We start from the raw sequence: 25434 nt of genomic DNA, 5'->3' as shown, positions 1-25434 counted from the left end.
TCACCGTCAACAGCGAGCGCCACACAACGATGATAACCAATTTCTTATGTCTCATATTGAACCATATGGACCTAGACGACATGTGGTTCCAGCAGGACGGCGCTACGTGCCACACAGCAAACGCCACGACATTCCATTTCAACATCTACCCGACCTTATTGAAAAACCCTTTATGTGTGTATTCTAGGGATGGCGTTCCCGTGACCACTAACCGAGGGATTACTTGAAAAATATACCGAAACCTCTATTGCAAAAATCTCCACTAATATTGGCATCCCAAGTGATTTCGTACTATAAAAACGTGAATAATTTTGCAGCAGCCTTATACATTTTTGAAGTTTGCGTCCTCCTTTCAGTATCAAAATGAATCCATTATAATGTTTTTATTACAACGGTGACCTAACAAACTATTCAAAGCAAAAACCATTCGTTTTGTTCCCAAAAATCGCTTGAAATACTCATGCAGCAACTACTATTCCTCTGTAACACCCTGTGTTCAATCAAAACAGCTGATGCAAGCAGCTGTGCGCCACACTTATTTCTGTGACGAAGTAGAACAAAAACACATACGCCTCCTTGTAGAATACATTTAATTTGGCTAAAACATGCAATCAGCCAAAAAGCAAATCGAGCACATAAAGAAAGCTAATTCGCAGAGAAATAAGTTAAAAGGTAGGCGAAGGCAATTGCCATACGACAGTCGGTAACTGACAAGCAAGCACACAGGACAACACAAAATACATTTACGGCCTACGACATTGGGCGCAACTGTTGTAAATACATTGTTGAAATTGGCGTGCGCCGGAAATAGCAACTGGTAGTTGCAAGCATAGCGCAGTATATACGAGTTATAATGTCGGTATATGCCTGGGTAAGCAAGAAATTTGCATTGCAAATTATTTGGCACTTTGTACTTCCGTACAATTAATGTGGAAAGTGTTGTTGTTTTTTTGTTTTTACAATTTTCGTACCAGGGCGCCAACTCGCACGGACAACTCAGCCTTGGCTTTGAATCGGAGTTGTGCACGACACCACAACTAGTGCGGGCGTATTCGTTTAATCCGGCTAGCGTGCGCCGTATCCGTGGCGGTGGCGGTCATGTGCTTGTGCTCGACACCAACGGACGGATACATGCCTGTGGCTGGAATGGACGCGGCCAGTTAGGTTTAGACTCGCGCGAAGAGTGCTTTAATGAATTTCAAAATATACCTGGTGAATATTTTGGGGTATTTATCACTGATTTCGTTGTCGTCTAACTCGTCAGATAAATTCATGCTGCTTCATTGATTTTTAGGATGTACCTGTGGAAAGTATTGCTTGCGGTTGGGATATATCTGGCTGCATAACTGTGACGAAAAAGCTTTACGTTTGGGGTTCTAATTGCTTTCAACAGCTAGGGCTGTGTCAACGCGAATTCAATGCAGTACGACGTCCACTGCCTGTGATTTTGCCTCGCCATGATGCACCTGCACGCATAAGTTTCGGACTACGGCATTGTGCAATTCTCACCGAGGATCATAAGGTGTATGTTTTCGGGCGTCTGCGTATTAGTGATGAGCCGCCGTCGGATTTATGCATAACAGCGACAACGCTCAATTGTGCGCCCGTAATAAAAATTCAAGTAAACGAACCCAGTGAGGTGCGTATCACTGGTGTGGCAAGTGGTCAAAATCATATTTTGCTTAAAGTGGTTGACCTGCAATACGGTAGTGGTGCTAAGCGTGTTATTGCGCTGGGTGACAATAAATTCGGTCAAGCGAATTCTTTTCAATTCGAGGATGAAATTAAACAAATAGCTACCGGTTGGACGCACAATGCCGTGATGTTAAATGATAAACGAGTTTTAACTTGGGGACGCAACTGCTATGGACAGTTGGGTATTGGCAGCATAACCCAAAATCAAGCAACGCCACAAGAGATTGATTTGCGCAGTTCGATTGTGCCGGCATATTTAGCCTTGGGCTCAGAGCATGGCCTTATACGTAGCACTGATGGTGACATATACACCTGGGGATGGAACGAGCATGGCAATTGCGGCAATGATGCAACGGATAATTTGTAAGTGCAATCCAATTTAAAGTGAGCTAAATACAATTCAAATAAGGATTTTATTTTCAGATGTGCGCCTACGCAGGTTCTACTCCCAGGGCATTGCAAAGTTGCTGGCGCTGGCGCAGGATTTTGCTATGCGATCTGCGACGACACGTCTAAGAAAAGCGACTAAGAAAAAAATGCAAATTCCCATGGCAGCCGGTTCTACGTTGCCGGAACACCTCGGGGGTTTTCCCGACCAAGGGCTGCCGCCCCAGTAAACTAGCCCTGTCTAGTGAACCGTTTATTATTAAAAAAGCAAATTGTTTATATTATGAAAAAATATATTTATAAAAAGGACGAAAGATTATTTAAATACCAATAAAAAGTAAAACCGCAAATTTAGTTGAATCCCTTTTCGACGTCAACCTACGCACTTTTTTCATAAGAAGCGCCAAAATATATGCTATAATTTTGTACCAAGAGCAAAGAACACTTTGGCCTTTGCAAATAACTCCTGCAGTGAGTTTTGACGGCTATAGGGAATTGCATTGCGATTAACCTCAAAAACACTTGACCTTTTGTGTAGCAAATGGTTTAAGTTGGCCAAATTCGTAAAAAGCTACTGAAAAAGATAACAAAATTCTAAATTTTCAATAGAAAATATATTAAAGACAATTACGAAAGTACCCGCAGCGAAAATTTATAGAAAAAACCGAAAACTTTGAAGATAATAGAAAATTGTTGTAAAAAAAACATTAAGGTTTGAATTACAACGGACAGCTGAGAAAGTAACCGTTATAAACACATTACTGTTGGTGCACCTCAGTTGTTATTTTATTTTGCACTTCATAAGTGCGAAAAGCGACTATCAAAGACGATCGGAAGTATGGAAACGCAACAGCCTCAACAAACCGAAAAACTCATTGAGAATATGCTGGGATTTTTAGACTGTAATTACAAATTACATTTATAACAAATAAACGCGGTCAAATGCTAAAATATACCAATGTAATTTATAAATTCGAACGCAACAACAACTTAAGTATTTCTTTGTCCAGCATAATGTGAAAAATTAAACTTCAAAAAAAAAATTTCATGTCAGCTTAATTTTTTCAGCAACGAGTGAGGACGAAGACGACAGCAACAACATGAAAGCGGAATCGAATAGCCTTGAAGAGTCGTACGCCAATGTTCATGAAGATTTTTTGCGACTTGAGGAGGAAACGGAAAACCCTTTGGTAGGGCGAAACAAAAAGGAAAGAAAATTGAAAAGTTCAATTGCAAAGGAATTAACAAAAATTAAAAATGAATTTCCCGTTTGGAATGCCAAGGAGCTTTGTAAGCTAAAATCTAAAATCTACATAAAACCACTCAATCCAATCAATCCTACTTGTCACATTCCTTCACAGCGCCCACATCCAAAAAGCTTACGGATCCGATTTGGCATCAAACCTACACTTCCGCTGGGAAATGTGAGCCATTAGATGTGGAAAACGATTGGAATAAAAAACTGGAATCGAATTGCCGTCGCAGCAGCAATACGTACGTACAAGAAGTGAATCGCGCTATTTACGGTGACACCACCGGTCACCCGCCAAAAGACACCGACGAGTATTTCCAAGCAGCACAAAACTATGCCATATACGGTAAAGATTTTCTCGACTTTCCTGAAAATTTAACGCCACTACTCAATGAGAAAGGCGCATTGACACCACCGGAAGCAGTGCCATTTGTTGCCGGCTATGGTAATGGTTTGTATCCCACACCACCAGTGCCGGAGACAACTACTGGCATTGGCTTTTCAAATTTCAATGTAAGTCTAAGCACAAAAGTTATATTTTTCCCCATTGCTTAAGCAGAATTGTGCATTACTTTCAGAAGCAATCATCGGCTGCTTCGTCCACTGCTGCAGCGGCTTATTATCAATTGTGTAACGGCTTGCAGCCTGCTTCCGTGCGTCCAGCTACTGGCAACGCTGCATATGGCATGTTCCTTGGCAACAAAGTCACCTACGTCGCCGCTGCTCCCGCGGCACCGCCACTTGTCTACAATCAACATTCGTCCACTACTACGAGTTTTATATCGAATAGTTTGGCCAATGCCGCACTTGCCTCTTCGCCCACTATTCTTTACTCGAATCCCATGTTGACCACGACAACTCAGCAATATCTGAATACATTTTTTAAGGAAACGCAGTATTTGAGCGGCGCCACCTCACAGGCTAACACAGTGGGTACCACTACAGGTATTTATGAGCGGCTTGTCTACGCACAGATGCTGCAGCAGCAAATCTACCATCAAACACAGCAGCAGGCTGCCGCTGTCGCAGCAATGTTCCATAAAACCCGTCCCGCACGTGCCACCAACGGTGGGGGAGCATCGCCAGTTGCTTGTGAGTAAACATGAAAAGTGTTTCCTTAGTTTATAAAATGTAAACAAAATCAGCTGTTCTGACTAGAGTAGCGTTGCCACAGCTGCCAATAATGCGCCGTACTAAACAGGGTCTTCCATGTTCAAGTTTTTTTTAGCAGTGTTTTGTACTTCGCATCCTACGTGATGTCTACTTTAAATCTTAATAGAGGTCAAACTCCAGCTGGTATCACTAGGGATCAAAAGGAGTATGCGTGGCGGGGTTAACCTAACCTAACTTTTGTACTGACAGCTTTTACAATTCGGAGTTGTCTGTTTTGACAGATCTGAAGTAGAAAAGCTACAATTTATGAAATGAGTTTGAGTTACGGAGCCGCATAAAAGTAGTTAAAATCTATTATGAAAGTAGTTTATCCGTTTTGGATATTTTCAATTAGTTAATATACATAAAGGGTATTTCAAAAGATGCGCCTAAATGTTGTTTTAAAATTAAATACGTAAAAATTTAGATTTCACAATTTTTATTCAAAATACGACAGCAATTATATTACAGGGTGGGTCATGTAAAATTTGCTTTTTGAATCGGCGATAAAAAAAACTAATCAATATTTTTTCAAACTTTTTTTTTATTTTGACGATTGAACATTGTCATTTATGAATAAAAAATAATATCGTTCAAATGACTGCCACGACTGGCTTTACAGTAGGCCATTCGATCAACCCAATTTTTAAGCACATTTCCGATTGTTTGGGCTCCAATTTCATGAATGGCAACTTCGATTTCGTGTTTGAAAGCATCAATCGTCTCTAGATGGTTCGCACAGCATTTGTCCTTAACGGCTCCCCACAAAAAATAGTCCAACGGGCTTAAATCACAGCTCCGAGGCGGCCAATGGATATCGGAATTTCGGCTGATTATTCGGTTTTCAAAAACGATAGCCAAAAGTTCGAGTGTAACTTTGGCAGTATGACAAGTTGCACCATCCTGTTGAAACCAAATGTCGTCCATGTCATCCTCTTCAATTTTTGGAAACAACTCGTTGAGCATGTCACGGTAACGCTCGCCATTTACTATAACCGCGGCTCCTCGCTCATTTTCGAAAAAAAATGGCCCGATGATGCCGCCAGACCAAAAATCGCACCAAACAGTGACTCGTTGTGGATTCATTTGCTTTTCTACAGTAACCTGTGGATTTTCTGAGCCCCAAATCCGACAATTTTGCTTATTGACGTAGCCACTGATGTGAAAATCAGAAAAGAAGAAGCAGACTCACCACTTTGGGAATAAGTTTTCAATATTTCCCAATTTTGTTCATGCTTATATCGTCCCATTTCGTAAATGTCAAACCTTTAAGTAAATTATGAACACATTTGGCATGTCATTTGTGTTACTATTCTCAAAAAAATAGGTGGTTCAAAAAGCAAATGCTATATGGCCCACCCTGTATATGAAAAATTGCATCACTTAAATGTCCACAAAGCGCACGAGTACAGGTAAAATTCGCCAAACAGTCCATTCATAAATGCCTGTGGAGCACCCTTTACCCAGCTAACTGACCTGGCGACTCACTCAATTTTTTTACAGGTAAAATTCGCCAAACAGTCCATTCATTAATGCCTCTGGAGCACCCTTTACCCAGCTAACTGACTTGACGACTCACTCAACTTTTCTTACGTTTTATACTGTATACTGTTAATATTCGATACTCATTTCCTCTTGCCTAATTGTAACTTTATTTTATAACAAAAACCAATGATCGCGATAAATAGCTGTTAACACAACGAGAGACTAAACGTAAGTGGCGTTACAAAATTCAAGTGAATTAATGATAGGCTTACGCTTTGTTAAAATATAGTAACGGAAAATACTATTACCGTTGGCTTATGTACTAGAAATGTAAATGCTACGAACAAATGAATTAAGCAAGAGAGAAATGAGCATCGAATATTAACAGTATACAGCATAAAACGTAAGAGAAATTGAGTGATATGTTATCGAGTCAGTTAGCTGGGTAAAGGGTGCATCACATGCCTAATTATTGAGAATGTCGAGATATCGGATATCAATGCTGGAGGTTGTTCAGCAACACCTTGCGCTACAGTAGCAATATTTTCAATAGAACGTCCAAATTTTTGGCTGACAGTCCTTTTTCTATGCTCGACAGAACCAGTTTCTTGAAATTTTTTACCAATCTTTGAATTGTCGATTTACTCGGATGATTATTTCCACCAAAAAAATTACGTATTTTGCGGTATGTTGTTCGTAGAAATCGATTATTTTTATAATAAGTTTCAATAATTTTAACGCCTTGTTCTATCGTGTAAAACTGTGCATCTGTCCACTTGAAAAACGTTAAAGATGACACAAAAAAGGGACCATCTAGAAATTACTCACTACTAACACTCGCTGACGTCACTTTTGAAAGGCCACTTATAATGGACGAATTGGCTTCTGTAAGCGTGTTCAAGTCCAGCATTTGGAATATATCATTTGCCATTCATGAATTGTAGACCCTCTACCACATATGTATGTGTGCCAATAAGTAGGCAGAAAACTCCCATGCAAAACTCGTTTTCAATTAGAATTAAATATAAAACCAGAACTTGAAAACCCTGTTCTTGATATTTCCATTTCTCTACTATTCAGGTGCTCCCAATTCTGCAACACAAAATATGCCTCCACCAAATAATATACCAGGGCTTAATATTTGCGGACGTCAAACAGCAATGGCCACAAATACCACTGACATGCTGGCGAAACTACCACCAGCTGCAACGCCGATTACTGCCAATGGCAATGAGGACAATGTGGCTTCATTGAACGACTAGTGGAATTTGAATGGCTTTCATGAACTTTCTTGTTGTAGACTTATAATCTTCTCTTTTCATTGTTAACATTTGTCTCTATTACTTTAAAACTTACTTGAATTAGAAAAAATTAATACGTCAAAATAAAAATCTAACGAAAATAATTAAACAAATATGTGAATTAACTTAGTCGATTTCCACAGAAACTTTAACTGCAGTTAAAAGGTGCAGTTAACGGGAGGGATGTAGTCATTGTACAAAAAAACAGGTAAAATTCACTTTTCTTCCTAACAACCGATGGGTGGGCCCTTGGTGTATTTGAAAGCATTATCTGCATATATCAAGCGTACCGTGTACCTTCCCTTAATAAAAAAACAAGGAATTTGCCAAATACATTTACAAATTTATTTGAACATTTTACAATATATCGATGGGGAAGTCTCGAGCTTCGAAGGTTTACGTCGCCGTAGCGAAACCAACCTGGTTGTTTTCAAAATCGAAGACGGTGTAGTACTTACCAATAAAGACATCACCCAAAATCCAGAAAGGTGTGCCCCCATTCTCGAAAGCAGACATGCACAATGTCTCACCACTCTCACTTTCGATATCAACGATGTAGTCCTTACCCTCCAGCTCAAAAGTAGTGCCGCCAATGCTGAACGTAACCGTTGGTAAGCTGGATATTTGTGAACAATCCACGAAGTAATTACCATACTCGTCGGGTTCAGCACCAATAGCGCTTTGCACCTCTTCATAGATGTAGTACGGCACGGCCACCAGACTGGTGCCAGTATCGGCGATAGCTGAGAATTGGGTGAATGCCACAACACCTTCAATGGTTACTGCGTCAACGTTAAATTGCCAATAGCCTTGCTCTGAGACGGGTACGTAGGTGATTTCACCAGTATAGTGATTGGGATCAATGCCACCCAAAGTCAATTCACCACCCTGACTGGAGGTGCCGTCACGAGTCAAATAGAAAGCGAAAACATTCGACTCAACTAGGCCTTGATTGAAGAGGTTGTAGAATGGTGGCACCACATTATCATTAGAGATTTGTTGATAACCCATGCCAAGGATGCCATCGAATTCCGAATCGACGAAGGTAGTACCAGGCTCTGCGGTTGCTACGGCGAAAGTTTGACCGCTTATGGCCAAACCAGCAACGCTCACGGTGTCCTCAACTAAGTAACCCGAAAGACTGCCACTGCCATATTGGATGGCGAAACTTTCACCGTTCGGCTGGTATGTGCTCGATTTGCTGGCATCGTAGGAATTGTGATTTTGACATGCCTGATTTGAGGCGCTGCAAGGGCCAGCTGGTACCCACAAATTTGACGAACCGGTATCGAAGAGCACTTGGAAATCCTGTGGGGGTGTGCCAATAGTAATAGGGCCGTAGTACGAATCATCCAAGTAGTTACTCAATTGTTCCGTTGAGACGGTGATGTCGGAGTGATATTTGCTACGAAGTACGGCCAATTGTGCGGCGACATTCTTCAAGGCACGCTTCTTGCTGGGCCTGTTCAAAGGAATGCGAACGATAGTCGCTTCTACGACCAAAGCCAAGCACAACACCACCACTGCTAACTTTAGCATTTTGAGTTTTAGGACGATTTTAAAGGTAAATTTGTTTTCAAACACAGAAGGGATCTCTGTACTGTGATGAGCGTTGATGGTTTGGGCGGCCTTTTATACTACTGGAAATGCATAAATTAAGCAAGTGTCGGGTTTAGAGACGCTTCCTTGCGTAATTATTTATCGGTAATGGAAGTAGTCATTACCGATAAGGAAGCAGACTTGTAAGAGTGGATTCAAAAAAACAAAAAAAAAAAAAAATGTGCATTAGGCTTATTAAGGCATACGAATTTGTGGGCACGTGCACGACTTCAGACACTTTACTAGCTCCATGCTGCACAATGATAATTATATATAATATGATAGAATATACGCAGTGGGATTAATTTGGTTCAATTTTAGAAGTAACCGATTTCCGCTTTTCCGGTTAGAGGGGGTTGATGGCATACCTATAATATCAGGCTGTCGAACTGCACTCCCAAATTTGTTTTTCAAAATTGTAATGTTGGCCACTGTAGTAGAATTATTTGTGCGGGACTACCATTCGGTGGAGCTTGAGTTCGAAACCCATTGTGGGTAAGAAACATCAACTTATATAAACTATTTTTTCTAATAGCGGTCGCCCCTCGGTAGGTAAAGTCAAGCCTCTGAGTGCATTTCTGCTATGAAAAAAAGCTTCTCATTAAAAACTAAAAACCATTCGCCCTTCGGAGGTGGTGTAAAACTAATTGTTGGACCCTCCATTTGTGAACGCAGACTCCAAATTAGAGATGGAGGTAGGTTAAATACCTCATAAAGAGAATAAGCATCAATGCCATTGACAGATAAATAGCTCAAATGTGAACCTTATATGTTAAGTCAAGTTTTTAGTACGAACTCTGCTTTGATCAAATAAATTTGTTTGTTTACATTCATTACCGTTATTAAGCTTAGATTTATGCGAGGAATTTAGCGATTTTTTTTTCGATGGAATTTTTTGCGTTCTATTTTATTTATGTTTATTGCTCTTTTACGTGGACACCATGAAAGCCGTTTGTATCACTTTCGAACAGAACATGGCTAATAAAGGGTGTTTTTTTTAGAGGTTAGGTTTTCAAGATGAAATAAAACTTATATAATTTAATGTTATGGCCAAGAATTTAGCTTTATTATAGAGATAAGGGTTTGTCATTATGTTTTAAAAATGATTTCGGGCAAGTGGCCGCCGCGGCTGGCTCGAATAAATTCCAGCCGAGAGGCCCAATTTTCGACCACTTTTTGCAGCAATTGGAGCCGTATGTCAGCAATAACGCGCCGAATATTCTCTTCCAAGACGTCAATCGTCTCGGGCTTATCTGCGTAGACAAGCGACTTCACATAGCCCCACAAGAAATAGTCCAGCGGTGTTATATCGCACGATCTTTGAGGCCACGCCACAGGTCCACGGCGCGAGATAATGCGCTCACCAAAAGTTTCCTTCAATAAATCGATTGTTGCGTTGGCTGTATGGCATGTAGCGCCGTCTTGTTGGAACCAAAGGTCGTCCACATCAACATCGTCCAATTCAGGCACGAAAAAGTCATTAATCATGGCTCTATAGCGCTCTCCGTTGACTGTAACATTATGGCCGGCTTCATTTTTAAAGAAATATGGACCTATGATTCCCTCTGCCCATAGAGCACACCAAACAGTGACTTTTTGAGGATGTAACGGCGTCTCAGCAATGGCTTGTGGAGTATGTTCACTCCAAATGCGACAAGTTTGCTTATTGACATACGCATTCAACCAAAAGTGAGCTTCATCGCTGAACAAAATTTTCTTGTGATGCGTCGCGCGAACCGAACCATTATTTTCGTAATAAATTTGCACGATTTGCAAAGGTTGTTCAGGTGTAAGTCTATTCATTATGAAATGGCAAACCAAACTGAGCATAAATCAAGTGACAGCTGTCAAAAAGACGATCTACGAAAAAACTTACTCTAAAAAAAACACCCTTTAGTTACTTTTTATAAATAAGCCGCCAGAGTTTTGGAAACAAATAGATTTTTCATACAGCCAAACACGGCGGCGGTGGTGCTAGTTATGGTGTGGGAATGCATGGCGACAAGTGCGGTGGGTCAGTTAGAATTTATTGAATCGCCAATGGAGAAAAGGGGGGTATTTGAACATTTTAAAAATGCATTTGAAACAGAGTGACGAAAGTCTTGACTTATCAACGCTTTGGTTCTAGCAAGATAACGACCCAAAACACACAGCCGAATTGGTTAAGACTTGGCTCTTGTACAAAGCTTCAATACAGCTCAAAACACCCCATAGTCACCCGTGTATGGAGTTTTTGCAAAGTGTTATGCAGCCAAAATTTGCGAAGATTGCAACTGAGGAAACAGAAAAGTTAGTAAACTCAATACCAAATAGGGTTAAAAATATTATAGAGTATCAAAAAATTCACTTAAAATCAGATATACAAAAAAAAGGCAAACAATTTTTATATCATTTTTGGTTTTTTTGTTTGTTTTTTTTCAGCCCCTTGTTGACTCAATGAATAGACGTATGTAAATATAATGAGGTAATTGGTAAGAGAGAGAGGAGATACAAGGCATTACTAACTTAATAAAAGTTCGCTAAAAATGTTACGTAGCTATGTAAGATACATACATATACATTTATATGTATGTACAACTGATTTTTTTAAATATTTCGATATAAAAAGTAATGTAGATAACTAAAACTACTCATGCCCATAAGCTCTTCTTTATCAGTTTCTGCTGAACAGAATTTTCTTTATTTAGATATATGTAAGTATGTATGTATGTATGTATGTATGTATGTACATATGAACATATGAATAAGTAGTTAGATATAAATATAATCACAGTATTGTAAGTAAAGCGATTTAGATAAAAAAATTATAGTAACATTTACTTTTTTCAAGGCTTGCAGTCAAGTGAATATATTTTCAATTAGCAATTTGATTTATGAGTTCGTGAGGCATAAAGTATTCACTTTTCAATGGCAAATTCTGCATTTTAAAATAAACTTAATTACTGTAGTTTGCTGTACGTAGGTACTCAGGTAGAGTAATGCAATTTTGCACGAATTTTTAAAATTTTTAATCTAAGCAATACTGAAAGGCGATTATAAAGTACAAACTTCAGCGGCATTGCCTGTTTTATTTATAAATTTATCAGCATATTCAATTTCTACTGAGACACATTCTTCAACGGACTAGACACACTGAAATTCTTATAAATGCGCCACATATTTTTTGTATTGAAATGCTATAAACTCTTAGACAGAAGATAAGTGAAAAAAATTTACCCGTTACGGATTTGAATGCGAACATCTGACCGTAATCAGCCTACATAGAGTTCTTGCAAGAATGATAGAAAGAAGTTTGCGCCCATCAAGAGTGCGTGACGTCACGTTTTTCCGAGTTGTGCAGTGTTGCCCACCATTTGCTCTCCACAATAAATTTAGTGCTTTTTTATACCCAAAAAGCTACCGAAACTTTAAGTTAAAAAAAGAGGTTGTCTGTAAAGTCGGTTTACTGACGATAGTTTAACGTGACAACGTCATAAGAAAATATTGATGGAATGGTTGCAATTTTCAAAACAAAATTTTAATTTTATTTGTTTGATAGATATTTTGTATGGATATAGAGGAGGAGGTAAATGGAATCGTAATGGAATTGATCAAGTTACATTTACACAAACGTGAAAAATGACGAAACATTTATCAAATTCATGAAAGATATTCATTACCATGCACACAGGAAGAAGGCATATGCAAATACAAGTATGTGAATTTATATACAAATGCGCATATACATACATATACATACATATATATGCTCACTCAAGTAGGACAGAGCCAGATGTCGAACGTTACCGAACGCGGGGGCCGATTGTGCTCTTTGTCGTTCGTTCCGCGCTCTCGCTGGCAGTTCAAGCACATTAGCTTACATTTGCTTGCGTACGGAATAGATTCGTATAATTGATATGTCCATATGATTTGTATGCATCTTTACATATACAATAGATTTATTCTTTTTGAAAATTGCGCGAAATTGTATATGTACATGCATGTTTATATACATATATTAGTATACAACATATCTTATAAGGTATGTGGTAAATATTACTATACATTTTTTCCTTCATATATAATAAAAAAATTAATAATAACATTAAAACAACAGGTATTATTAACAAACTTGGTTTTATTTTAAATTCTTCAAGTAAACCAAATTAATAATAATAATAAAACTGTATTATTATACAAAAGACGGTTAAAAAAGGCCACTCTGCGAAGACTTTAGTGTTAATGAAAATTTGTTGGTTCTTATAAAATTTGATATTTTGAAAGGGAAAATTGAATTTTTTGTTCCATTTAAGGTTATGTTTGAATATTAAATTATTAAAATTTCTTTCAACTCTTCTTAATATTGAAAACCTTTTTACATATTTTAAAAAGCGTTTGAATTTACTGAATGCGAATTGAAACCACAGAGGTGTTATCGTTTTTTGCGGTCCTCAATCCTTAGTGGGACATAGAGCTTCAAGAGTTGTACTCATCGTAAAAATAAGCCATAAAATACCAGAAAATACTAAAGAAACCATACTGACAGTTTTACGAAAAGAGTACCTTATCAGTTACATAACCTCAAATATAGCAAAAAAGTCGTTCCCTTAATAAAAGAGTCTCGCTTAACAAAAAAAACTCATAAATTAAATTATACATAAGCATAACACTTTTATTTAAAAAAAAAACGCAGAAGACAAGAAGACAATTTGGCACGCATACAAAATTCATACAAAAAGTTGGTATTTTATTTACTTTAAATGAGCATTTTGGTGCGTTTTTATATCCAAAACTAGATAACACTGCAGTAACGGGAGAGAGATTTGACTGCTGAAAGGAGAAGAACACCAACAATAACCGCAATCGCGGGCAATGCGACCAGATGTTGAAAAAAAGTAAAGTTAAATAAAACTGAGAGAAAATATTGAACTAATTTAAAAAAATGTATATTTTACAAAATTATAAACATTACATTTTAATTAGAACAGGCTAGAAAAATGTCATGAAGAGAGAACTAAAACTCCGAGGCTAAATAACGAAAAAAATGCTAAATCAAGTAAAGAAAATGTTAATCTGGCCATACGAGGAAATGTCACTGTCAAATTTGCTGAGACCAAAGTAACGGTACCACGATAGGCACCATCTCATTATTCTTTCCATCACGGCTGTGCACGTCTTCATATAGGAATAAAATATTAGCGGATCACCATGATGAAAAGATTTTTAGAGGAGTGCTGTTAAGCAGACCGTTATTCAGCTCTCAGCGTTTACAAAAAACTGAAATTGTGTTGCTGATATACGAACAAAATCAACCAAAGACATTTCGTTGCCATCTGAACAACGACTGATTGGGCGAGTGTATGAATACATGTGAAATGATCGTGCAGAATTCGACTACCGAATTCTCAAGTAACGTGGCAGGCAAAGTTCCCCGCACACTTTTCTTTTTGAGCATAGTTAAAGAGCAAACCTGGTAAATCTATCATCCTTTGATTTTGAGAGCGTAAGAATGCGTGTGTTGAGTGTACTGCTCGCACTAGTAAGCTTTGTCGAAATCTGGTCTAAATGGAGCCACCAACACTTCGAGCGACCCACACGAAACAGTCTCAGTCTCATCTATGCATACTCTCTCTACAAGTTGTGATCGTTGTGCACGCTATCATATTACAACAAAATATTAGTGGATGTCTATTTTTTTTATATATTAACATTTGTAGCAACATTTACTACAAATACTCGAGAAAATGGCGGATAATAGTAGGTGTGACAATTTGGGGTAAACGCCAGCTGTGATGACGGGCCTTAAATTGTTCGCATTTTTATTAAAACACTACCTACATACTTACATGTCTGTGCATGCAAATGTTATGCTTAAAAATATGTACAGTATGCAAAGTTCGTATTAGTACACCCTCTTAAAAATAAAAATACCACGTATATTTTCAAATTTACTTTAAAGCAATTGATTTCAATCGTAGTGCGGTATTGTACAATATAATTCATAAAAAAATAGAATAATAACAAAAACTCCGAAACATTTGCATAGAATTGAAAAAAATAGGTTTAGTAGCAGTGTAGCTATTTCTACTGCAGGCAAAATTCGTATTAGTACACTTAGTATGCGTTGAATTTGTAAACAATTTGTTGGTATTTACCGTTATTTTCGAAACGATTGTGTTAAACATTCAATGTTTAACCTTTGGCAGTTGCGTTTTAGTAGCCATTTGTTGAAGTTCGCAGAGTTAGTTTGCAATGTCGCCTAAAGTAAGTGAATTATCAAACGAAACTAGGAGATTAATAATAAATATTAACAAAAACGGAAAGTCTTTACGCGAAATTGCGAGAACATTGCAGAAAAGAGTGTCTACAAGACAAAACGTAGTAAAAATTTATAGAGACAGTGGAAGGATTGACAAAAAGCTTCGAAATGTGAACAGGGCAAAGCTTGGACAGAGGCACAAGACTTATTTGAAACGCCTTATCAGGAAAGATCCCACCGTCAGTGGAGTTTCACTAGCTGCAGAACTAGAAAAATACGTTTCTATCAAAGTTACACCTCAAACAGTGCGCAATTATGTAAATTGGGATTTAGAAGCAGAACTGCGGTTAGAAAACCGTATGTAAGCTCAGTCAATAGAAGAAAGCGTGGCAATATTCGCCAGGCAATATTTAAACAAAAATATGCGATTTTGGAAAAGGGTAATTTTTTCGGACGAGTGTAAATTTAATATAAAAATGTCCGATGGACGCATAAAAATTTGGAGAGACTGTAATACTTGCCTTCAAAAACGAAATCTGCAGCCTTCTTTCAAGCACGGTGGTGGTTCTCTGTTGGTATGGGGATGTTTCGGGGCAAACGGAGTAGGAAAGTTGCATTTTATTGATGGAATTATGACTGCGAGGCAATATATTGATATTTAAAAAAAGAATCTACGCAAAAGTGCCAAAAAATTCGGTTGCAAAAAAAAATGTATATTCCAACAAGATAACGACCCTAAGCACACGGCGTTGGATACAAGGTTATGGATCCTTTATAACTGTCCAAATTATCTCAAAACACCACCATAAAGCCCGGATATTAATCCCATAGAAAATTTATGGTCGATTTTCAAAAAGCAACTGAAACATCATCAAATAAGGAAGCGAGAACATTTAAAAAAAGTCCTAAAATCAGAGTGGAAGAAGATTTCTCCAAATCTCACAAAAAAATTGGTGGAATCTATGCCGAAGAGATTGTCTGCTGTTCTAAGGCAACGAGGGTATCCTACAAAATATTAATTTTCTGAACTATCTTTTATTTCCTCTTTAAATCATTAAAAATACATGTGCACTAATACGAATTTTGCTTCTGTGAAAAGTGTTAATTTTTTTCTTTCTTATTTTTTTTTTTTTGCAATTCAATACACTTTGTGAACGGTTTTGTTATTTGGCCTTATTTATAGGACTATGTTTAAGTTCGTGCGGTTTTTTTTCGAAATTTGAAACTTTATTGACGTAAAATGGTTACAAATTTAATATTCAAAGTATTGTCCATCGCTTACTACTACTTTTTCCCATCTTTCTGGCAATTCACGGATTCCCTTTGTGAAAAATTCGGTCGGTTTTGCCGCAATCCACGAATCGATCCATTTTTTGACTTCATCGTAATTACGGAAGTGCTGGTCAGCCAGGCCATGTTGCATCGATCGGAAGAGATAGTAATCGGATGGCGCAAGGTCTGGACTATACGGCGGGTGGGGTAGGACATCCCATTTGAGCGTTTCTAAGTATGTTTTGACCACTTGTGCAACATGTGGCCGAGCATTGTCATGTTGCAAAATAACTTTGTCGTGTCTATCGGCGTATTGCGGCCGTTTTTCTCGCAGTGCTCGGCTCAAACGCATCAATTGTCGTCGGTAGACATCCCCCGTAATCGTTTCATTCGGTTTCAGTAGCTCATAATACACAACACCCAGCTGGTCCCACCAGATACACAGCATAACCTTCAGGCCATGAATATTCTGCGCCGACGTCGATGTTGAAGCATGGCCAGGGTATCCATACGTTGCCCGACGTTTTGGATTGTCGTAATGGACCCACTTTTCATCGGCAGTCACAATTCGATGCAAAAAACCCTTTCTTTTGTGCCGTTGAAGCAGTTGTTCGCATGCCATAAAACGGCGTTCAACGTCTCTTGGCTTCAATTCATACGGCACCCAATGGCCTACCTTTCGGATCATTCCCATGGCTTTTAAACGTTTGGAAATGGTTGATTGATCAACTCCCAAAGTTTTTGCAACCTCTTCTTGCGTTTGAGCCGGATCTTGATCGAGCAATTCCTCCAATTCGGTATCCATGAACTTTGGCGGCGCACCCTCGCGTTCTTCGTCTTCCAAGCCAAAATCACCACTTTTAAAGCGTGCAAACCACTTCTGGCACGTTCGCTCAGCTAGAGCATGCTCACCATAAACTTCCACCAAGATACGATGACTTTCGGCTGCTTTTTTCTTCATATTATATTAAAAAATTCCCCGCAAAAACACATTATTTGGCACGAAATTCGACATTTTCAAGTGTGGTAAAAATATTGTTGTTTACGCTTCAAATAAAAAACTTATACTGACGTTTGTGCCTTACGACAGTAGCTCTCCAATGAATGTTTGGAAATGTGGATCGATGGAATAATAATCAAGTTACGCCATCTGTTGTAAAACCGCACGAACTTATCGATAGACCTATAGTTAATTATCTATAAAATAAAACGGTTTCAAGCATTTGTTTTAAAATTAATTTGAAAATATACGTGTTTTTTTATTTATAAGGGGGTGTACTAATATAAATTTTGCATACTGTACATACTAACTATATGCACACTTAGAAGCTTAAAAAGCGCTTTGTCCACTACCGTCGATAAGAAATGAGAAATGACACGTATCGGTAAGGTATGACACACAGTAAGTAAAAAGTGTTGAATAGTATATAAAGAGCTTTGACGCCAAACCGACGAAATTTAACATTTAATATTCCAACTTACCTCATGTGTTGCTCGCATTTCGGGCTGGTCAGTTAAAATGTTAAAACTAATAGTAGTCGTGTTGTGTTTGGGGTTGGCCGTCGTTGCCGATATCCTACGTATTCCATTGTTAAAGCCCTGCAAAATGAGGAGTCTAGAGAATCGCGGCACGATGCTAGCTGTATTGCGTGGGAAGTACAATTCAAGTCATTCTATATCCTCAGAACAACTGAGCAATTACGTCGACGATGAGTACTATGGACCTATCACAATTGGCACACCACCGCAGACTTTTAACGTTCTTTTCGATACTGGCTCATCGAACTTATGGGTACCCAGAGCACCGTGCGATGCCACCAATAAGGCTTGCCAAAAACACAATACCTACAACGCGAACGCATCCAGTACATATCGGCCAAATGGTAAAGCTTTCCGCATAAAATATGGCAGCGGCAATCTTACGGGTTACTTAGTTGAGGACACCGTGAGCGTTGCTGGTTTGGCCATAAGCGGTCAAACTTTCGCCGTAGCAACCGCAGAGCCTGATACCACCTTCGCCGATACGAAATTCGATGGCATACTTGGCATGGCCTATCAACATTTAGCTATTGATAATGTAGTGCCACCATTTTATAATTTATACAAGCAGGGTTTAATCGACTCGCCTGTCTTTGCTTTCTACTTGGCCCGTAATGGTACATCGCGGAAAGGTGGCGAACTTACACTCGGCGGTGTGGATCCGAAACACTTTGTTGGCAAACTCACGTATGTGCCAGTCTCACGACAGATGTATTGGGAATTCCAGATGGAATGGGTAAGCGTAGGTTTGACTAAAACCTGTTACAATTGCTCCGCCATTGCTGATACTGGCACCAGCTTGATTGCTGTGCCAACTCACCTTCATAAGAATATACAAAACTCTATTGGTGCTTTGCCCAATAAAACGGGTGAATACTTGGTGGAATGCGCCAATGTGGATATTCTGCCGCCGATTTCGTTCCAAATTGCTGGCACTACGTTTACTCTCAGCAGTGCTGAATATATTGTTGAACTCGAAAATAAAAATGGTGAAATTGTGTGTATGTCGGCCTTCGAAGATGGCGGCACAAATTTCTGGATTCTTGGTGATGTCTTTATTGGAAAGTATTACACCGTTTTCGATTGGGGCAACAACCGAGTTGGTTTTGGTTTGGCCGCATGAAACGAAAAAGGTGGCACTTCAGTTTGGAGTGCCACCTGTCTCGGAGTTATATTGCCCATTATTGTGGGTGTGTGCGAGTATGTGTAGTTTGTGGGTAAGGAAGACATTTTTTAAAGATATTTAACAAAATATCAAATAGGAGTGTTGAAGAGAAATTTAGCGGTATATTATAATAATTACGTATACATCTCAATATTTTGATCAGTTCCGACTATTTATGTGTTTATTTTTTTATAAAAAAATATTAAAAAAATATTTATAAAAAATTGTATACAGCGCACGCTCGATAACGTGAACTAACTCAAACCACGTTTTGGAATGCCCAAAAAGACTAAGTAAATATATTTTTTCACATTTAAATTCACATTTTATTCTTGTTTTCGTTACATATATATTAATTGAGAATTAAGTCGTACGATGGTTTTATTTAAAAAAAATCAGTTATCTTTTTTCGCATCTTCTGTTTTTCTAAAATTTGAAGCACAGCGTTCTCCCTTAATCGTCTTAGCACAATCATATCATCTAGATCGACGTCTTCATGACCAGCCCATTTTAACGCCTTGTTGAAAATTTCAACTACTTCAGTCGGCTTAATTTTCTCCAGTTGCTCTGATACGCTGTCGTTATCGGTTTCGTCCTCTTGCTGATGATCGTCATCTGCATTGCCCTCCTTGATATCTTCGTTCAATTCATGAATGGCTGGTAACGTGAATTCAATCTGAAATTTTTAATAAAAAAGTTTTTTCATGCTATCTTTGAGCATATCTACGAACACGAACGAGGTGCGAAGTTCAGCTTCCCATTTTTCTTTTAAAACCGCCAACGGAACATTATGTTCGGGTTCATCATTGTTTACCGCAAAATTTAAAATACTGTTCCAGCATTTAGCTAATGTTAGTTCACCAACAAGAAACCAAGCCGCATCCAAAAGATTTATAGCTGTTTTTAAGTTAATTTTTTTCAACGACTCGAGCAAATCAGACTTTGGCGCTGCTATTGAAGCTAAGGCTAGAAGCCTGTTTCTGTAATGCAACTTAGTGATTTTTATTGCATTCTGTTCCATCGGTTGAATGACGGGAGTAACGTTTGGTGGCATAAACATTGCCGAAATTTGCCCATTCTCCGTTGCCAGTTCAGCTTCATTTGGGTGAGAAGGAGCGTTGTCGATTAGGAGGAGAGCTTTAATTGGTAGGGCTTTCTCCTTTAAAAACGATGTAACCTTAAAAAACAACCAGTTAACCATAAAAATCGGACAAAACTTAAAAGGAATATTTATCTTTGGAACAAATGACTCATGAAACCATTGTTTGAAAATAGCCGACGTCATCCAGGCGAATTTCGAGCTCTTATAGTCGGTGAGACACTGAAAGTTTTTAGAGCAGCGTGGATTCTTCGCCTTTCCAATTACCAAAAGCTTAAGCTTGTGGGATCCAGTGGCGTTTGAAAAGCATAAAAACGTGATTCGCTGCTTCTCGAACTTTGCCCCTGGGGCTCTCTTCTCCAAACTGGACGCGTACGTTTTCTCTGGCAAAAGTCTCCAGAATAACCCTGACTGATCAGTATTATATAACTGATCGTTGCACAACTCCAATTCGGCCATTTTAGCTTTAAGTTTTTCTTTAAACAGATCCACTATCTGAGGTTGCGAAAGCAGCGACTGAACTATTTTACTCCTTACATGCAATTACGAAAAAAATGCCTATTTTATAATTAGGGGATTCGCCAATTTCAGAATTACTTGAGATCAATGTAAAGTAAGTACATTCAAATAATTGTAACGTTTATTGTTCATGTTATAGAGCTTTTTGGGTTTGTTCACGTTTTAGAGTAGTCAATGCACAAAAATGTCTGTTCACGTTTTGGGGTGTTCACGCTTTAGAGCGTTCACGTTATCGCGCGTGCGCTGTATTTTTATATTTTTTTCTAAAATATTTTTTTTCTAAAAATGGTTCTTTTTTAATCCAATTTTAGTCTAAATTTCAAACTTAGTACAACATTTACAAAATTCGTAAAATTTGCAACAAAATGTTTGCTCGGAATTAAAAAAAAAATTTAGTACACAGTTTTATAGTCCCTTAAATTTTAGCATAATAAAGTGCAAGTTTGATGTGGCTCAAAATTCTTGTTGATTTCTGATAATTATTTCCCCCGAAGCTGTTGAATATTTTCTCCATATGAAAAAAAATCGTGGATTTTTTATATATTTTATTCTTGGCGGTGCTTCGTATTTTCTTCGTGAATTTTTTTATAGAGAAAATGTGCCAGCCTAACAAGGAAAAAAGTATAAAAAATCAACAGGCTATTCTAGCAACTTAAAACATGCGCTTTATAACACTTAAATTTAATGGGCTGCTTTCCCAAATTTTCTGTTTTTAAATCCTAATTTTTTTTATAATTTTAAAATTTTGAAAATAATCTGTCGAGTTTTTCTAAATTTTGTACAAAGTTTGAAGCCCTGCTTAATAAGGTGTTTATTACAGCATGAACTATGTTTTTATAGAAAAATAATTTAAAATAAAAAATAAATAAATAAATTGCTCAAATTTGTCAAACTGTTCAGGCGCTATTTTTTTCGCGGGCTGCATAAAGCACAACTCTGAAGTATTGAAATATAGAAGATGTAACAAAATATAAATTGGAGTGCAATTAAGCAAGCGCCATTTGTGATATCTGCAAGCTTTTGATACAAATTTTGACTAGTTTTCTATAAAACATAAAATTACTGTTGTATTTTCGTAAGCAATTTTTTAAAATTATGCGCGAATTTTCATTGAATTCTTTATTGCGCAGTGCAAAATAAATGTGAAATTTATTTGAAAAAAGTAAATATTATACATTTATTTAAAAACTAAATAGAAATATAAATAAAAAGAAAGCAAAAAAGCCTCCTCATTTGATAGAAAAATACGCGATGCGTTAGAGAGAAGTCCCAATCCCATTATACGATGTACTTTAATATAAGAGAGTGAGAGCGCACAAACTGTAATTTTAAGAGTGATTGACTTTTCAGCTCAAGCATGGAATTTCAATATTGCTGTATTTAGCTACCGCTGATATTATTTTCTTTCTAATTTGTTCTCACATTTCTCATCAGAAACTAAATTGTATACAAATGCATGAAATACAGAAATTGTTATTTCACTTGTAAGTTGCTCTTTGATCAAATGTTATAATTATAAGATCAAATAGTCCTATAGGGCTTACTTTTACTATGTACGAAAATTATATCTATAAATAAATATGAAAATAAACATAAATGTAAATAAAATCCAATAAGTATAAAATCAATAATATGAAAAACAAAAATGCCGCAGTTGATCCTCCGTCCGACTTTTCTTCTGACTTAGTTTATGCCCTGAACTTTGGAGGTCTTTGCCTCTCTCCTGAGGATATTAGTAACGCTTTAATTGAATGGAAATGGTGGACAGCGACAAGAAAACTGACATAAATAAAGCCACTAGAAAGGATTCAACGACTCGCTGCTCTGTGCATTAATGAACCTTCTTTGAGGCGAACTGCTACCATTTCAAGTCTCAAGTCTCTTTACATTCAGAATATGACAGTACAGTCTACACATTGGAGCAAAGCTGATACTTAAAACGTATCATCGCGGCACGATCAAATGTCAGCAGGAAAAACTTCCAGATTACTTTCCATGTGCTTGAAATAACTTTCCTCTGCCATAGTTCCTGAAGGTAAATGTATATGGCTGTAATCTTATTTTCTGGTACCTCTACTTTTTATACTAACATTTTTGGCCTCCAACTTACTTTTTTGATACAGCTCGTTCTTCTGCTCTTGCGCTATCGTTCAATTGCAGTGCGCGTCATGGGCGATAGTATTTTAACACATACACCTTCTTTGTGAAGTTGAATGGTACGAGGGCGGGTCAATAAGTCCGTGACTTTTGGAATAAAACATAGACTTTTTGATAAATAAATCATTTTATTTTTCAACGTAGTCTCCTTTGAGTTCTATACACTTTGCCCAACGCTTCTCCAATTTTTTTATCCCTTCCAAAAAATATGATTTATCGAGGTCCTCAAAATAGGCCTTTGTTTGCGAGATGACATCATCATTGGAGTCAAATCTTTTTCCACCAAGCCATTTCTTCAGATTTGGGAACAAGAAGTAGTCACTCGGAGCCAAATCTGGAGAATAGTGCGGATGAGGGAGCAATGCATAGCCCAATTCATGGATTTTTGCCATGGCAACTGCACAAGTGTGCACCCTTGCATTGTCTTGGTGGAAAAGCACTTTTTTCTTGGCCAAATGAGGTCGGTTTTTTTCAAATCGTTATTGAATCGGTCCAATAAGTTGGCATAATATTCCCCATTGATTGTTTTTCCCTTTTGAAGGTAGTCAATGTGGATTATCCCACGTGCATCCCAAAAAACAGTCGCCATAACTTTATTGGCTGACAAACCCACCTTGGCCTTTTTTGGCGCCGATTCACCCTTAGAAACCCACTTTTTTGACTGTTGAGATCCAGAGACCAAATCTGGTGTGTGGTGATAGATCCATGTTTCGTCCACGGTTACAAAACGGCGCAAAAACTCCTCCATATTGAGATTAAACAACGCCAAACCTTCCTGTGAAGTTGCTACACGATTGCGTTTGTGGTCGACTGTGGGCAAACGCGGCACCCATCTTGCGGAAAGCTTTCTAATGCCCAAGTGATCATTCAAAATTGGAACCAGTGAACCATGCGAGATCCCTACGGCTTCCACAATCTCTCGCACTTTCAATCTTCGGTCGGACAACACCATATCGTGAATTTTTTCGATTGTTTCGGGTATAGAGACCTCAACTGGGCGTCCAGGACGTTCGGCATCTTCAGTGCTTGTACGGCCACAACGAAATTCAGTAAACCACTTTTTTACCATTGAATCGATGGTGCAGAGTCCCTATAGTTTTTATTAAGCTTAGCTTTGGTCTCGGTAATGTTTTTTTTTCGCAAAAAATAATGCTTAATAAGCACACGAAATTCAGTTTTTTCCATTTTCTCCTCAAATTACTGGGTAGTCTGATAAAGGTAGCTGTAAAACACAAACTAACTGACGCAGCACGTTCAAATTTTGACAGGAGTCAACTGACAGATGCCTGTTGACAGGAGCAGTATTTCTTTTTCAGTAAAGAGGTCAGAAATACAAAAAGTCACGGACTTATCGCTCCGCCCTCGTAGCAGACAAACAAATGGCAAACGGTAATAGGCTACTGAGAGGGGTAGAAAGGGTGTACACATATTCCGAGAGGGTACAAAACTTGGCATATAATAAATAGTGAAAGACATTAGCAAACGTAACGCATATTCAGGTTAGATTGTGTGTGTTTTAAGATGTGCAATCCATAGTCAAAGAGGTGCATTGTGATGCCAGGAAATAATGACTTCCCAAATTCTATCTTTACATTCCGATCCCATACCGATCTTCTGCCGAATCTAGCCAACCCTACCCACCAGTCTGTGCCTTAACTGTTTCCTTCCGCGATGAAGTGCTCTGGCAAAAATCTGAAGCGCATTCTTCAAAGCGCAAAGCAGTCGCAATGGAAGTTTCAAATATACGATGCCTCCCACTTCATACTTTTCAGCTACTTTAGAAATCGTTTGGCGTTGCTTCGACCCTGGTAGGCGTGCGACTAATAGTCTCGTGCCTCGATAGTGTTTTCGTGAGTAGTCGTATGCTCGGTTTTAGACTCAGTATTTAAAAGGATTGCTTCTAAACGCTTCCCTCTCTTCAACCGAAGATTGGCAGCGCTTTCACTACGAGAAGGAATGCCTAGCAGGTTTATGTTAAGTGCAGCCTTTAAGCCGCTTTAAATGCTACTCTGAATCTCCCATCAGTGGTGAATTTGCTAGGGCGCATATGTATATTGAGTATCTATGATCGCCGCAGATGCAGGAAGTGAGACTGACTTTGAAAGCAGAATTACCAAAGCCAAAGTGCCGTTCGGCACGCTTGCACCGCTCTCGCAAAATAATAACATAACTGCGAATTTCCAACGCATGCGTCAAGTCGATCCTGCTAGGTCCTGGAAGGTCACTGTAATGATCACAAGGCATCTCCAAACATTCATTAATCGCTACTTGCGCCGCATAATGCGAATTTTCTGCCCTCGTACTATACCTAACTCCGAATTACTGAGGAAGACTAATTAATTCGATGTGGTGACTGAAATCCGCAGAAGGAAATGGCAATGGGGAAGAGTGACAATGACGTCACCAAACAGACGCTGCGATGGAACCACTATCAACAGCCAGGTAAAGGGACGAAAGGTAGGCAGACCACAAACTACCTGGCGCCGTTCAACGGAGCCTGAAATGAGGTCTTTGGCGTCGACAACTCCTCTTTCCATGTAATGACTTCTCAACGTTAATTTAATTATTACCTGA

At 38.3% G+C, this 25434-nt stretch overlaps 4 protein-coding genes and 1 pseudogene across 6 annotated transcripts; 3 read left to right on the top strand and 2 right to left on the bottom strand.

Moving 5' to 3' along the window:
• Positions 1 to 524: 524 nt before the first annotated feature.
• LOC129247685 (secretion-regulating guanine nucleotide exchange factor) lies at positions 525 to 2436 on the top strand. The gene is made up of 4 exons (XM_054886925.1): positions 525 to 871; positions 975 to 1226; positions 1295 to 2058; positions 2119 to 2436. Exons 1-4 carry the CDS (start codon positions 854 to 856, stop codon positions 2222 to 2224), a joined length of 1140 nt encoding a protein of 379 aa, XP_054742900.1. The 5' UTR covers positions 525 to 853; the 3' UTR covers positions 2225 to 2436.
• A 63-nt stretch (positions 2437 to 2499) lies between these two features.
• LOC129247683 (uncharacterized) lies at positions 2500 to 7839 on the top strand. Of its 3 annotated transcripts, none has more exons than XM_054886922.1 (5): positions 2500 to 2984; positions 3151 to 3372; positions 3444 to 3847; positions 3916 to 4426; positions 7052 to 7839. In XM_054886922.1, exons 1-5 carry the CDS (start codon positions 2921 to 2923, stop codon positions 7231 to 7233), a joined length of 1383 nt encoding a protein of 460 aa, XP_054742897.1. In that variant the 5' UTR covers positions 2500 to 2920; the 3' UTR covers positions 7234 to 7839. The 3 variants fall into 3 exon arrangements, with proteins under 3 accessions (XP_054742897.1, XP_054742896.1, XP_054742898.1); XM_054886921.1 differs by having other exon boundaries at positions 3913 to 4426; XM_054886923.1 differs by having other exon boundaries at positions 2964 to 3042; positions 3913 to 4426.
• LOC129247684 (lysosomal aspartic protease-like) lies at positions 7595 to 8886 on the bottom strand. Its single transcript, XM_054886924.1, has one exon. The coding sequence runs from the start codon at positions 8809 to 8811 to the stop codon at positions 7669 to 7671; it is 1143 nt and encodes a 380-aa protein (XP_054742899.1). The 5' UTR covers positions 8812 to 8886; the 3' UTR covers positions 7595 to 7668.
• An 8972-nt stretch (positions 8887 to 17858) lies between these two features.
• LOC129249190 (lysosomal aspartic protease-like) lies at positions 17859 to 21185 on the top strand. The gene has a single exon (XM_054888856.1). The coding sequence runs from the start codon at positions 17901 to 17903 to the stop codon at positions 19041 to 19043; it is 1143 nt and encodes a 380-aa protein (XP_054744831.1). The 5' UTR covers positions 17859 to 17900; the 3' UTR covers positions 19044 to 21185.
• Positions 19728 to 23929, bottom strand: LOC129248884 (jerky protein homolog-like; annotated as a pseudogene).
• Positions 23930 to 25434: the final 1505 nt, after the last annotated feature.

This window comes from Anastrepha obliqua, chromosome 5 (genome assembly GCF_027943255.1).
Source record: "Anastrepha obliqua isolate idAnaObli1 chromosome 5, idAnaObli1_1.0, whole genome shotgun sequence".
In the NCBI taxonomy this organism is placed as follows: Eukaryota; Metazoa; Arthropoda; class Insecta; order Diptera; family Tephritidae; genus Anastrepha; species Anastrepha obliqua.
Note: the sequence above shows the minus strand (reverse complement) of the source record. Positions and strands in the feature narration are given on the sequence as shown.